The sequence below is a fragment of the Symphalangus syndactylus genome, chromosome 24 (genome assembly GCF_028878055.3).
Source record: "Symphalangus syndactylus isolate Jambi chromosome 24, NHGRI_mSymSyn1-v2.1_pri, whole genome shotgun sequence".
NCBI lineage: Eukaryota > Metazoa > Chordata > Mammalia > Primates > Hylobatidae > Symphalangus > Symphalangus syndactylus.
In genome coordinates this window covers 18,007,117-18,021,618 of record NC_072446.2, presented here as the reverse complement: position 1 = coordinate 18,021,618, position 14,502 = coordinate 18,007,117, and the positions used below count along the sequence as shown (strand labels likewise).

Here is a 14,502-nt window from a genome sequence, read left to right as displayed (position 1 = left end):
TTCCAATTTCAGATAAGAATGTGTGCTTCCTCTTTAGATAAAGCTTATTTATTTAAAAAAGCAAAGTAACTTAATTAATGTTAACTTACAGTGCAGGTATTATATGACCATGCAGTGGCAAAAATTTTGGAGGTAGGTGGCGGTACACAGATGCAGTGCAAATCCAAAGGGTGCAGGAGTGAAGTGTGGGAAACTGCAGACCAGTGTACTTATTTTTTAAAATAGGTTTTCTAAAGTTTCTTTACTTATAGCTGCCAAATGTCATCATTTTATATAAATAACTTAAAAATTAGGTGCTTAGGGAAAAACTCCCATGTACCCAATACCATCCTCTTACAAAACTTTCCTCTGGTATCACCATGTATATGTCACTTCTCACCCCCCCAAAACTGTACAACCTTATTTTGGTTTTGTCCAAGCCCTTATTTTTTCTTCCCTTCATTCAGATGTACAATGGATACTGCTGTGATTAATAGAAGGAGAAACTAGCAAGTCTCATGAATGGACTAACTCAAATTTGTGAAAACACTGGTATTGAGTTCAGTGCTTTCATTTAATACAAGTTTCCATGTTTAGAAGAGCAATTCAACTCTTAGAATTCATTTTATTATCTTAACACCATACATTCATTCAATAAAAGAAATTTATTTTCCAAACTTTTAAGAAATCATACTTCTTTGAGTCCCCTAGCAAAACTGACTCTTTATACTAATTTCTCGGTTTCCAGGTTTCTGTCCACCAAAGTGCAGAAATTTTGGCTAATCTGTGAAAGAGCCACTTTTTGAGTCTGGGTTCCATTCCACCAGCAGTGGCCTCAAATCTGGAAGTTATCACGAACCTAGTCTAGTCTTCAGCATCCATCAATTCAGTGTGGTGTAAAGTGAGATTGGATAGGAACCTTTCCCAGAGAGTTTGTCCTCTTGGAGAAGTCTTCACTGGTTTGAATCCGTCTTCTCCATTAACTGGATGCTCTTATGTCTGATTTTCTCCTGGCTGGCTGTCTCTTGGCATCCATATTCCTGCCTCAGAATGACTTGCCTTGACTACAACATTTAAAGTTGACTCCTCACATCCTTCTAGAACATCACCTCATTTAAATCCATGTCTAAAACTTAACAATTTTTTTATTTTGTGCCATTTATTTCTCTTCTTTCTGTTTCTCTGTTTATATCTACATTTTTTTTCTTGTTTGTTTGTCTTCTGTAAGAGAGGGAATGAACAAGATAGCCAAAGTCCCTGACCTCATAGAACTTACTCTAAGAGACATAAGTTTTATCTTACATATATTATTTGCTTATGTATTTTTCCTTCCTTCCTTCCTTCCTTCCTTCCTTCCTTCCTTCCTTCCTTCCTTCCCTCCCTCCCTCCCTCCCTCCCTTCCATATATTATTTGCTTATGTACTTTTCCTCCCTCCCTCCCTCTTTCCCTCCCCCTCCCCTCCCCTCCACTCCCCTCCCTTCCCTTCCCCTCCCCTCCCCTCCCCTCCCCTCCCCTTCCCTTCCCTTCCGTTCCCTTCCCTTCCTTCCATTATTAAATATGTGCATGAAGTAGGTGTTATTTTGTGCCCATTTTACAAATTGTTTATATCTTAGAGTAAGTTCTCTGAGGCCAGGGACTTTGGCTATCTTGTTCACTTGTAACAAGGTTTCAAGTATCACCTTGTTACTAAGGTCATAGTCCTTAGTAAATTCTCAGTATTTGTTGATTGAATGGATGAATGGTTTTACTTCCTGTGAGAAGAATGGAATGGTATATTCAGATGTAAGAAGACAAATAGAAAGCTGTGCCTATATCCCATCTCATTTTGCAGTAGATTCGCTTCTGAACAGTAGAACATTTTAGAATTTCTCGTAGTTGTTTATATATAATCTGCAAATTCATCATCAGGAAATACAGCAGTTAATATCAAAGGTTTGGATTTACTCCATTAAAATTAAATTTTATTTGATTTCTTTTGGAGTAGGTAATACATACCCTTGGTACAAAATTCAAGGATACAAAGTTTATATACTGAAGAGTAGAGTTTCCTTTCATCTTCATTTCCTAGAATCATCTAGTTCCTTTTTTCAGAAGCAACCACTGTGAATAGTTTCTTCCAGAATAGTCTATATATAAGTAGTTTTGTGTGTGTGTGTGGGTGTGTGTGCATGTGTGTGTCTGTATGTGCATTTGCATTCAATTTATACTTATATAGTCTTCTGAGCCATGGATTTCTTATTTAGTGGTATATCATAGTTTTGAATAATTTGATAGGATTCCCCTGTATGGATATATCTTATATATTTTATTTGATTATTTATTCTTCCTTCCTTCCTTTTATTTGTTAAATATGTGCATAAAGTAGATGTTATTTTATGCCCATTTTACAAATTATGAAACTGAGATACTAAGAGGTTAAGTTTTTGGCCAACTCACACAGCCTTACATGTCAGAGCCTGGGTTCGAATCCAACATCTATCTCTTTCATGGAACATTGGGGTAAATCCATTTTTTTCCCTCTGTTACGAACAGTGCTATAGACCGCCCCTCGTCACACCCAGTGGAGAGCCTGGAGGTGAATAAATTCTTAGAAGTGGGACTTACTGTTCCAAGCGTATTGACACGTAGAATTTCATGAAAGTTGTTTTGGAGGATGCTCTCCAGCCATGCACAAGAAAGCCCGTTTCCTCCCATTTTGTCACATTATGCCTGAGAGCCTTTTCAACGTTTTGCCAGTCTACTAGGTGAGAAATGGACTCATTTGTATATAGATTTCCCTAACTTGAGGCTGAGTTTCAGGGCATTTTATAATGAGAATCTTTTCAGTTGTGCAGGATATTTTCTTTTAAGAATAATATTTACTCAACTCAAAAAATAGTTATTTAGTGAGCATTTAGAAACATATAAATCATAATTTACTTTCTTAAAACACACCTTCCTGGGAAATGGCTCTGTGGAAATCTTTTACCTAAAAGATAGGATAAATTATATGTTAACTGTTACTTTATTTATTTTTGCTCAAAAAATTAAATTATGAATTTGCACTTTTGATAAATGTATGTTGAATGAAACGATACATATATACATATACATACATATATACATATATATTTTAAATTTAATCAGATAAATACATATTGACTAATACAACTCAGTCTATATTCTTGGTCAATCTTATAAAATGCTTCAAGTGTGTCTAGCTGTGTGGCAGGAGTGGGAGGTAGGGGATGATGTGAATGTTTGTACTGAGTGCTAGATATAATTTCTGAATGTTGCATTTATGTTGTTCCTGGATATCTGGTATCTTGAGCCTCTCTTTTCCTTTCTCTCTTATTTTTATTTTTTGAGACGGAGTCTTGCTCTGTCACCAGGTTGGAGTGCGGTGACATGATCTTGGCTCACGGCAACCTCCGCCTCCCGTATTCAAGCAATTCTCCTGTCTCAGCCTCCCGAGTAAGTAGCTGGGACTATAGGCGCATGCCACCACGCCCAGCTAATTTTTGTATTTTTAGTAGTGATGGTGTTTCACCATGTTGGGCAGGATGGTCTCAATCTCTTGACCTTGTGATCCGCCCACCTCGGCTTCCGAAAGTGCTGGGATTACAGGCGTGAGCCACCGTGCCCAGCCTCTTTTCCTTTCTCTCTAAGCTCTGGCTACAGCATCTACTTTTCACTCTTCAAATGGTGAACTCTTTTCCGTCCACGTCTTTGCCATCTCACGCTTCCCTTTGTCAGTAACATTCTTCCATGGCAGGCTCTGACCTCATTGTCAGGTCAAAAGTCCCCTGCCCAGGGAACTGTTTGATCATCCAATCTCAGGTGGTCTCCTTCAGGTATTCTCTGTCTCACTCCTTTTTAATTGCATGCAGGATCATGCCTCACAACTGTAATGATTTCTTAAATTATTCATTTCTTTGTTGCTTGTTTCTTCTAGTAACCACAGGCACTGAGCGGGTCTTTTTCTGTTTTGTTCATAGCTGAATTCTTAGTGGCTAGAATAGTATCTGAGCACACAGTAGGTGCTCAATAAATATTTAAGTGAAGAATTGAAAACCTGAAATAACATCTTGCATGTTAAATTATGAAAGAGGCGAGTCACCCTAGCATAGAATGCATACACATATTCATATATGTCAAGAAATTCCAAAAGGTTTGTGGAATTCTATTGCGTGATTCTTGATTCTTGTAGCCTTTTGGCAATATCACAGCTGCAGTCCCCAGCACAGGCCAAACTGGTAGAAGAGAAACCTGGCCAGGGTGAGAAGGGCCCAATTTTCACCCCTGTCCTACTGCCGGCCATCTGCTATGAGCAGACCATGTCACTGAACTGCTTACACCTCGGCTTCCACTGCGGAAGATGGACACAGAAATGCCTGCCCTCCTTCCCCCACCAGCTGTTCACCTCCGCTCAGGAAGTGTGACTGTGGATGTGAAGAGCATCTCAAGTACCCGGAACATTCTATTCAGTCCCAAGTGGGTCTCCCCAGCATCCCACCATTGGCTTCCTGAGTGGAAAACAGCAGAGAAAACTTGGGATTTTTCTCCAAAATTGCCATGACTTGAATCAGACCCAAACAACTGAATTTATTCTTTACTTTGGATTCCAAGAGTGATCTGATATTAGAAAAAGCAGAGTTTAATTTCTGGCAAAGAATGGCAAAAAATGAAAGAAATAGAGAAAAAGAGAGAGAAAGTGAAAGAAAGAAAAAGAAAGACAAAGGGAGGGAAAGAAAGAAAATGGACCCACTCTATCTACAACAAAGGATATCATATGTAGATGACATATATATCATATATATAAATTCATATGTCATATATATAAATTCTTTCAATTTAACCACTATTTTATATTACATATACACGGTAGAGAAATAAAACAACACAAAAAAGGATAGAATGAAGAGAAAAATTTTCTCCAACACCAGACTGGTTTCACTTCCTGGGGGTTAGTTATTCTTAGTAGATTCTTGTATATTAGTACAGAGATGTTTATTAGAGGCAAGTATAAAAGTGCGTGTACTTGTGTGTATATATATAATTTGTTTTACACACATGGGTTCATATTATACAATCCTATTATATACTTTGTCCCTTTTCTTTTATGTTGAAACACTTTTCAAAAATTTTTATGAATGGTCAACATTCATTTTTTCTATGTCACAATTTCTTTAAGGTAGTCCACTAACAATGGACATTTTTAGGTAGTTTCCAGGTTTTGCTATATAAACAATGAGGCAGTAACATCCTTGGGTATACACTCACGCATACATGATACTGTATTTCTAAGATAAGTCCTAAAAAGGAAGTTACTCTTACCAAGTTGTGTACGTTTACACTTTTGAGAAATAAAACAAATTTTCTTCAAAGAGGTTGTACCAGGTACACTCTGATAAAGAGTGCTTGTAAGAGTGTGGCTTTGTGTGTGTGTGTGTGTGTGTGTGTGTTTTAGGAGCAGAGGGAAGAGAGAGAACAACCTTTTAAAGGATGTTCTTGGCCAGGTGCGGTGGCTCACGTCTGTAATCCCAGCACTTTGGGAGGCCAAAGACGGTGTATCACTTGAGGTCAGGAGATCAAGATCAGCCTGGCTAACATAGTGAAACCCTGTCTCTACTAAAAATAAAAAAAAATTAGCCAGGAGTGGTGGCGGGCGCCTGTAATCCCAGTTACTCGAAAGGCTGAGGCAGGAGAATTGCTTGGCCCTGGGAGGTGGAGGTTGCAGTGAGCTGAGACTGAGCCACTGCACTCTAGCCTGGGCAACAGAGTGAGACTCTGTCCCCCTCCAAAAAAGAAAAGGATGTGTTTGTCCCTCTGCTCCTTGGCTCAATCCCCCACCCCCCAAATCTGTTCCCTTTATGTCAAATTAATTACCTAAAAATTGAATCTAATTCTATCCTACCTTTCTTACAACTTTCCATTGCCTTCCTCTTACACGTGAATATCTCTGAACGGTACTCAGGACACTGTGTGACCCAGAGCCCGCTGCGTTCACTCGCTGTGTCACACCATACTCCCCCAAATCGGTGCATGAGCCCAACACACCTCCTTTAGTTCCTCCGGTAGCCACGCGCTCTTTCCTTTGTCACCATCCTTATATGTGCTCTTCCTATTGACTAGCAAGTTCTTCCCCTTACTCTTAGTTTCTCTAATTACTGCTCATCTTGAAAATCCAGGCTGGGATGTCATTGATTTGGAGATGCTTTTTCTGACACATCCCCATCTAAATGGTAGGGGTAGCCACATGCTACATGTAGACATGTAAATTTAATTAAAATTAAATAGAAATTTAAAAACCCAATCCTTAGTCACACTAGCCACGTTTTAAGTGATAAATAGCCACGTACATAGTCATCAGTGGCTACTGTATTGGACAACACAGATATTTTTCCAGGCTGAATGCAGTGGCTCAGGCCTGTAATCCCAGCACTTTGGGAGGCTGAGGTGGGAGGATCGCTTGAGGCCAGGAGTTTGAGACAAACCTGGGCAACATAAGGAGACCCTCGTCTCTACAAAAATTTAAAAAACTTTGTTGGGTGTGGTGGCTGGCACCTGTACTCCTAACTACTCAGGAGGCTGAGGTGGGAGGATCATTTAGGCCCAGGAGTTGGAGGCGGCAGTGAGCCATGATCATGCCACTGCACTCCAGCCTGGGTGACAGAGCGAGACTCCGTCTCAAAAAAAAAAATTAAAATATTTCTATAATTGTAGAGAATTCTATTGGACAATGCTTCCCTATATTACTTCTTCATAACACTCATGGCTATTTAAAAATACTTGTTTTGAGAGTGTTGTTTTGATAATTTTAGCCTCACTAGCCTGTGAGCTTCACAAGGGCACAGCTTGTCTTGCTTCTTGCTTTTTCCCTTATATTAAATGTTCAATAACTGTCTGTTGAATGAATGATGAGTGAATAAATTAAAGATTTCCTTCCAGCTCTTCGCTTTATTGTTGTACTCTTAATGTTCAGTGGACCTTCTGGGAAGGAGCTGGATGTTCTACACTTTAACCCATTTCCTTCAAAACTGCAGTTGGATACCTTAGCAAGACTCATTCATCTGGGGGATATTTAGCCTTTCCTATTGGGCTTGACATTTCAGAATCCATTGCTTAACTGTGGGAAGATTGACTATGATTGAGCCAGACCTGTGTGGTGAGCATGGTTTGAATAGTTTGCCTCCCAGATCTCCATCCCTGTCTTAATAAGTGAAGCATTCCTTCTCCCAGCTGCTTGGAGTGTGATTCAGTGACAGCTTGCAGCTGAGCTGGTACTGAGTTGGGTGTGGTGGCTGGCACCTTTAGGTAAGGTAGCTTGGCCTATGGTTCTCCCTTGATTTTACCCAATGTTCTCAAAACGAAAATGGCTCTTCAGTTTAATTTTCATAAAATGGAAATTTGGTAGATCATATTTTATTTATTATGTTGTTAAAATGCCCCAATCTCCTCAGTAGATTCATACACTGAGAAAACTCTTTGGAAGACCTTGCTGAGAGTACATCACAGCTGACCTGTGCCCGTCCTTGACTCCCTCCAAGGTGTTGATCCTGAGAGCCCTCCCCAGTGAACACCCTGCATGCAGCTCTCCTTCTTGGAATCTGTTCCTGGAAAACCCAGTCTCCAGCAACCTGATGTGTAATTGCAAATCTGCAACTTTAGACCACCCTTCCAAAGAGGGATTCAAGACCTTTTGCAAGAATCTGGCTTGATTTGTTGGCTCGTGGTTCTCCCTTTATTTTACTCAATGTTCTCAAAACTAAAATGGCTCTTTAATTTGATTTTCATAAAATGGAAATTTGGTAGATCATATTTTATTTATTATGTTATTAAAATGCCCCAATCTCCTCAGTAGATTCATACATTGAAAAAAAATAAAAAAGAAAATACCTTAACTGGTTCATTACATTGAATTTGCACTGGGTAAAGGGTTAGTACCAACCGTGTTTTTCTCTGGAAGGAAGAAGCTCCAAACAGTAGGCAAGATTTCTATGCCTTAAAGAAATGTTACTTTAGCTTTTCTTGCTTCAAAGGCCTAATAACAGCTCTTCCTGAGTACCTGTTTATATCACCATAAAAAGGGAATGCTGGTTATAGCTCGTTGTAGCCAGAGGGAAGAGAGATGCTTTTGTTTGTGGGATTAATTTCACTTTAATCCTGAACAGGGTATTTGGCCATCAAGTAGCCTACTGACTGAGGGGAGAATATTTTATTTTAATTTTTTCTCATAACTGTCAATTTTATTAGGCAGCTATACATTTCTGGGGAATATTTGTATGATAGATGGAATTATAGAAGTTATGCTGACAAGCAGATGTTTTGAGATGGATTAAAGATTTACAAAGAAGTGGCTGGGCGCAGTGGCTCACGCTTGTAATCCTAGCACTTTGGGGGGCCAAGGTGGGCTGATCACCTGAGGTCAGGAGTTCAAGACCAGCCTGGCCAATGTAGTGAAACCCCGTCTCTACGAAAATTAGCCGGGCATGATGGTGGGTGCCTGTAATTCCAGCTACTTGGGAGGCTGAGGTGGAAGAATCGCTTGAACCCGGGAGTTGGAGGTTGCAGTGAGCCGAGATCATGCCATTGCATTTCAGCCTGGGCAACAGAGTGAGGCTCCATCTAAAAAAAAAATTGAAATAAAATTAGAAAGAAGTACATTTCCCAGGCTTCTGGGGTAACTCTTAGTGAGATTGACAATTTTACACATAGGACTGCAAAGGTTCTTTATCATACAGAAGTACATTTCTGAAGTCAAATTCATTTTAGAGAGACAGACACAGGATCAACTGTGTGTGAAGGAGATTGGACGTTTTATTGGCATTAAATTTTGAAGCTTAGTTTTCAGACACAGATGAAGTTGAATATTATAAAGATGAAGAAAAGACCTTTTGTTAGACTAATTGCTCTAATATTAACTCAAGAATGGGTCAACTTTCTGCAAGTTGAGGTCATGCATTCTAGGGAATTTGATCTTGATTTTAAATAGGCATTATGAATACAAAGTTAGAAATACCAGTTTCTCCTTTTATCTTCCAAAGGTTTAGACTGAGAAAGGCACTGGCATATTAGCTGGAGAAAGACTAATAGGAAGAATATAACGGTTATTAAAAATGTTTCTTACTATTCTCTGATCTACAGAGGCATGCAAGTGAAGATCATATTAAATTTAAGGGAGAACATATTGGATGAATAACATCAGTTCAAGTTTTGAAATCCTTAAAAAGAAAAAAAGAGCTGGGCACGGTGGCTAATGCCTGTAATCCCAGCACTTTGGGAGGCCAAGGCGGGTGGATCACGAGGTCAGGAGATCGAGACCATCATGGCTAACATGGTGAAACCCCGTCTCTACTAAAAATACAAAAATTAGCCGGGCGTGGTGGCGGGCACCAGTAGTCCCAGCTACTTGGAAGACTGAGGCAGGAGAATGGCGTGAACCTGGGAGGCGGAGCTTGCAGTGAGCCGAGATCACGCCACTGCACTCCAGCCTGGGCGACAGAGCGAGACTGTCTCAAAAAAAGAAAAGAAAAAAAGGAACCAGCATAAATCGACATTTAGAGTACAGAGAGATTTGATATTAACTTCTCCAATCCTGTACTTTACTGATGGGGAAATGAGGGCAAGTGAGATTTCATGATTTCTCCAAGATTCTGGCCTCTTAGTAACCACATTTTTAAGCTGTAAAACATATAACTTGGTGGCTCAGAGCATAAACGTCTGTGGGAGGTGGCGGACAGACAGATCTTTCTATACCATGGCTACCTTGTGATCCTGGACACGTTACTTAGCCTCTCCTAATTTCTGTTTCCTCAGTTAAACAATGTCAATAATTATGGCTCCTGAATCACAGGGATGTCTTGAACATTAAATAAAATAGTTGCTGTAGAGCCTTTTCATAACCCATTAGCTACTTTGAAAAGCAGATTCTGAAGTTGCAGACATGGCTGGTTGTTCACCTGGATTCCTGAGCCCTGGAACATAGTGGGTCCTTAATGAATCAGTGAATGAATACTACAGACCCGAATCCGAACGTAGAGACACTGCTTCATGCATTATGTAGGCTAAAATTGTCATCCATTTAAAATGCCAATTTAAACAGTCTTACATCTGAACAACATGCAGCTACTTTACTTTTGGAATATTTAGTTCTGAACTCTTATAATTGAAGTGTAAACTTGTGTAACATAAGCATAGGTACACATCTTCTAAATGGAGGAGTGGAAGGTTAAAAGGTGGCATAATCTGTTATAAGATTAAAAAAATCATCCACTAATGAGTTTGAAGTTTTCATGTTTTGCTCTATTCTATGTTACTCCATTTGCTATATCTTGTAGAAAATTGTCCTGACATATTGTGGAGTAGGAGGAAAAAAGTGAGTGTCAGAAAAAAAGGAATTTTGGCACAAATGTGTCCACATGCATATTTCTGCATGCTTGTAGGAAAATGAAGAAAGGAAAGGCTTCTGATAGTAACTGTGGTAAAGGAACTGTGTTTTGAAGTGGGTGGAAGTGAGTTGAGTGGTCATTTGCTTTTGTATTTTTGTGCTTTTGTGTTTATTTATCTGCTTATCTAGTAATCTATATTATTTATTCATTTATACAGTGTACATTCTTACCTTTTGTAATACAATAAAAACAATATTATGACCCTAATTGACCAGAGACGAGGAACAGTGGTCGGAAGGTGATTTCTTTTGGTGAACCTATTTAAGTTAAAATATTTTGAAAATCCCTTCTCTATGTGGTAAGGGTACATACTCAGATATTGTATTGTGTTGTCTCAAAAGACATCATCCAGTAACATCGCTGAACTTTTCTCTTATGTTTCTTTTGGGACCTTGGAGAGCAACAGATCATGTTCATCCATATGTCAATCCATTTGTCACTTTCACTGTATATTTTGTGTGGCAGGAGAATTAGTGAGGCGGTGTTACTTTCTGCACCTTAGCATAATTATTGTGGCATTGGCAGAAACAGTATAAATCTTGACATTTACAAAGGAATATATTTTCCTTTAGTGACCATTACTAATGTTGTTTTAATTAAAAGCACTGATAGCTCAGGGTTTTCAGCAACATCTCTCCCATTGTCATAAATTAGAGGCTTAAATTGTCTTATTTCATATCCTACTATGTTTACCAAGGGAACAATAGCAATTCTAGTTTGTCAAAGGAAAGAAAGATGGGATTTGGATTCATCTGCTCATATATTTAAGAATTGCAGCTTGGGTCAGTGAGGGACTGTAGTCAGATGGAGCAATTGGGAAGAGGAAGTTGGGTCATATTTTCAGAGTAAATCAAGCTGATTTGGAAATAAAATGTACCTTGATAATTTGTTTACTTTTAATTTTTGTCACACTGCAAGTGTTGGTGTTTGCTTTTGTGTAGCAAAATTACATTCAATATTTAAGGACCATGATCCTGGTGAGTTGTATAAAGAGCATGTTTTGTTTAGGACAATAATAGAAAGTGGGGAAGGAGAAAATAATGTTGCATTGAGCTTATTTCATTCACAAGCTAATATTTTTACAGATTTTGGGTCTTTAACCAAAAAAGACTCCCCCCACCTCCCCGTGGAGTAATAAAGCCATCTAATTGTCACTTAAGTGCAGTCACTTGTAATGCAAATATAGAAATACAGGCCGGGCGCGGTGGCTCACGCCTGTAATCCCAGCAGTTTGGGAGGCCGAGGCGGGCGGATCCCGAGGTCAGGAGATCGAGACCATCCTGGCTAACATGGAGAAACCCCGTCTCTACTAAAAATACAAAAAATTAGCCGGGCGAGGTGGCGGGCGCCTGTAGTCCCAGCTACTCGGGAGGCTGAGGTAGGAGAATGGCTTGAACCCTGGGGGGCGGAACCTGCAGTGAGCTGAGATCGCGCCATTGCACTCCAGCCTGGGCGACAGCGAGACTCTGTCTCAAAAAACAAACAAACAAACAACCAAACAAACAAACAAACAAACAAACAAAAAAGAAATACAGAAATATTGACAGATATGAGCTATATGCATCAGCCTTCTGAGTTTGAAATTAATAATAATGGGACACTGGCTAATAGCCGGTTCTGTACAGTACTATATGCTTATACAGGGTAAACAGTTACTACCGGTGACCCCAATTTCATGGATGAAGAAGTTGGGTATCAGAACACTGTCAAAGCTTGTCCTAGGCCACATGGTCAAGAGAGATGAACCTAGAATTTGAACTTGGGAATGTTCAATTAATTCTTAATTTAACTCTTGGGATAAGGTTTAAACATTGCTGTTACTCCCTTGGGAGGGAGAGGAGGATTCTTACATGCCATGCTAGATTTTCTGTATTCATCATCTTTTTCATTCTCTTTTCACTAATCCTTTAAGACATGTGTTATTAACTTCATTTAAGCTTTCAGGAAACTCAGGCTCCAAGAATTTGGAAGTTGTCCAGAGTTACAGACAGGGTAAAGGATTGGATAGAGTTTGAATTTGTATTTGTGGTACCAGTGTCCATGCTAGTTCTGTTACTTATACCTACCCTGATACAGACAGACCTAGAAGTCTCATCAGAATGCTGGATGGATGAGGAAGTGCGGGTGAATCAGGCATCACCCACAAAGACTGCATCTGTGAATGTTCTGCTAATATGGCAGTTCTTGTACTGCTATGGAGCCAATGCTAGTGGAATTATTACTGAGTGGGAGGCTCTCTGTTTCACTTATGTTGTCTCTATGGCCAATTTAAAAACACCTCTATGTACATTAGTAAGGTTAAGACACAGATTAATAATCAAATTTACACAAACGAGGTGCTCACATCCACCGCTTATGGTTAATCACATTACTTGACCAAGTAGCAGTAGAGCATAATGGTTAAATCTGGGATTGAATGGAATCTCAGTCTATTCTGATGTGTTGTCATTGAACTCATTTTACAGATAAAGAAGTTTGGGCTTGGAGGGATGCACAATTTACTGAAGATTGCCCAGCTCGGAACAGGAGGAGCGAGGGGCTCAGATCCATGCCTTCTCTGCTTAATCTCTGCTATATTGATGCATAGTCCTGTAGCCAATCCTTGTAATTTTAATATTAGTAACAGGGCTAGCTGAATACCCCAGGTTACCACTTGAAGATTGTCTCTTTTAGATATGTTCTCGAACTGCTTTATTTACCTGATCCTCTGAAAATGAGGAGAAACTTCAAGAAGTTGCTAAATAAAAAAGTTAAAAAGTGGATTTTAAGGAAACCAAAGTGAATGCCATACAACTGACTTGAAAAACAAAGGAAGAAGATGCAGCAGGGGTTTGAGCACTCTTTGTGGGTTTATTTCTTTAGGAAAAAAGACTAAAGCTAAATTCCATAGTTAGAATCTTTAGAAGAATCTTAATAACCAAGATCTTCTCCAATATAATAAACTAAATTTGAACACTGGACACGAAAAAAATAGGGAAGGCCCCATAGATGTCGATAAACATTTTTCTTCTTTTTATAGTAATTGTTTTGCTGAATTTTACAATATTTTCCCTTTAATAATCTAATATGAACCTACTGCCCCAATACAAAATTATCATTTTGGTATATTTCTTCCTATTGTTTCTCCTAAACATTGAAAGTTTCACATGGTTACAATGATCACATATTTACAATATCATACCCAGTGTATTTTTTTTTTTTTTTTTTTTTGAGATGGAGTTTTGCTCTTGTTGCCTGGAGCCTGGCTGGAGTGTAGTGGCACGATCTCGGCTCACCTCAACCTCCACCTCCCAGATTCAAGCGATTCTCCTGCCTCAGCCTCCTGAGTAGCTGGGATTACGGGCATGCGCCACCATGCCCAGCTAATTTTGTATTTTTAGTAGTGACGGGGTTTCTCCATGTTGGTCAGGCTGGTCTTGAACTCCCAACCTCAGGTGATTCGCCTGTCTCAGCCTCCCAAAGTGCTAGGATTACAGGCTTGAGCCAGCCGCACCCGGCCGTGTATATTTTTAAATGTATTTTGTTATGTTGTAAATACTTCCCCAAATCATCATTTTAACTTTAAAACTGAGTTTGGAGTCTATGATGACCTAGGTACATAATTTACTTGATAGTAAAAACATTTAAGTTGTTTTTAATTAAAAGCGACACTCAGGCTTGTAACTTTGACCATGTTTTAGATTGTTTCCTTGGAATGGATGTGATAATGAAGTTAGAGAGTTTGAATATTTTTATGGCCCTTAATACATATTACAAATTAACTTCCCTATGGGCCAAAATTTACATTACAGCCAGGTTTTAAGGCTAGAAATCTGGCAATGGGGCCGGGTGCGGTGGCTCACGCCTGTAATCCCAACACTTTGAGAGGCTGAGGTGGGCGGATCATGAGGTCAGGAGATCGAGACCATCCTAGCTAACATGATGAAACCCTGTCTCTACTAAAAATACAAAAAATTAGCTGGGCGTGGTGGTGGGCGCCTGTCCCAGCTACTCAGGAGGCTGAGGTGGGAGAATGGCGTGAACCCGGGAGGCGGAGCTTGCAGTAAGCAGAGATCGCGCCACTGCACTCTAGCCTGGGTGACAGAGCGAGAC

At 39.6% G+C, this 14,502-nt stretch overlaps 1 protein-coding gene across 4 annotated transcripts in view; it reads left to right on the top strand.

The window, feature by feature from the left end:
- Positions 1-14,502, top strand: part of DOK5 (docking protein 5) — a 179,552-nt gene that overhangs the window by 11,526 nt on the left and 153,524 nt on the right. Inside the window, exon 2 of one of the 4 annotated variants that reach the window (XM_055265847.2) lies at positions 7,510-7,863. The exons of the other annotated variants lie outside the window; for them this stretch is intronic. Within the exon in view, the coding sequence (XP_055121822.1) occupies positions 7,510-7,680 (171 nt within the window). The 3' untranslated portion in view covers positions 7,681-7,863. Of the gene's footprint in view, positions 1-7,509; positions 7,864-14,502 lie in introns of those variants that run through there. 4 annotated transcript variants of the gene reach the window in all.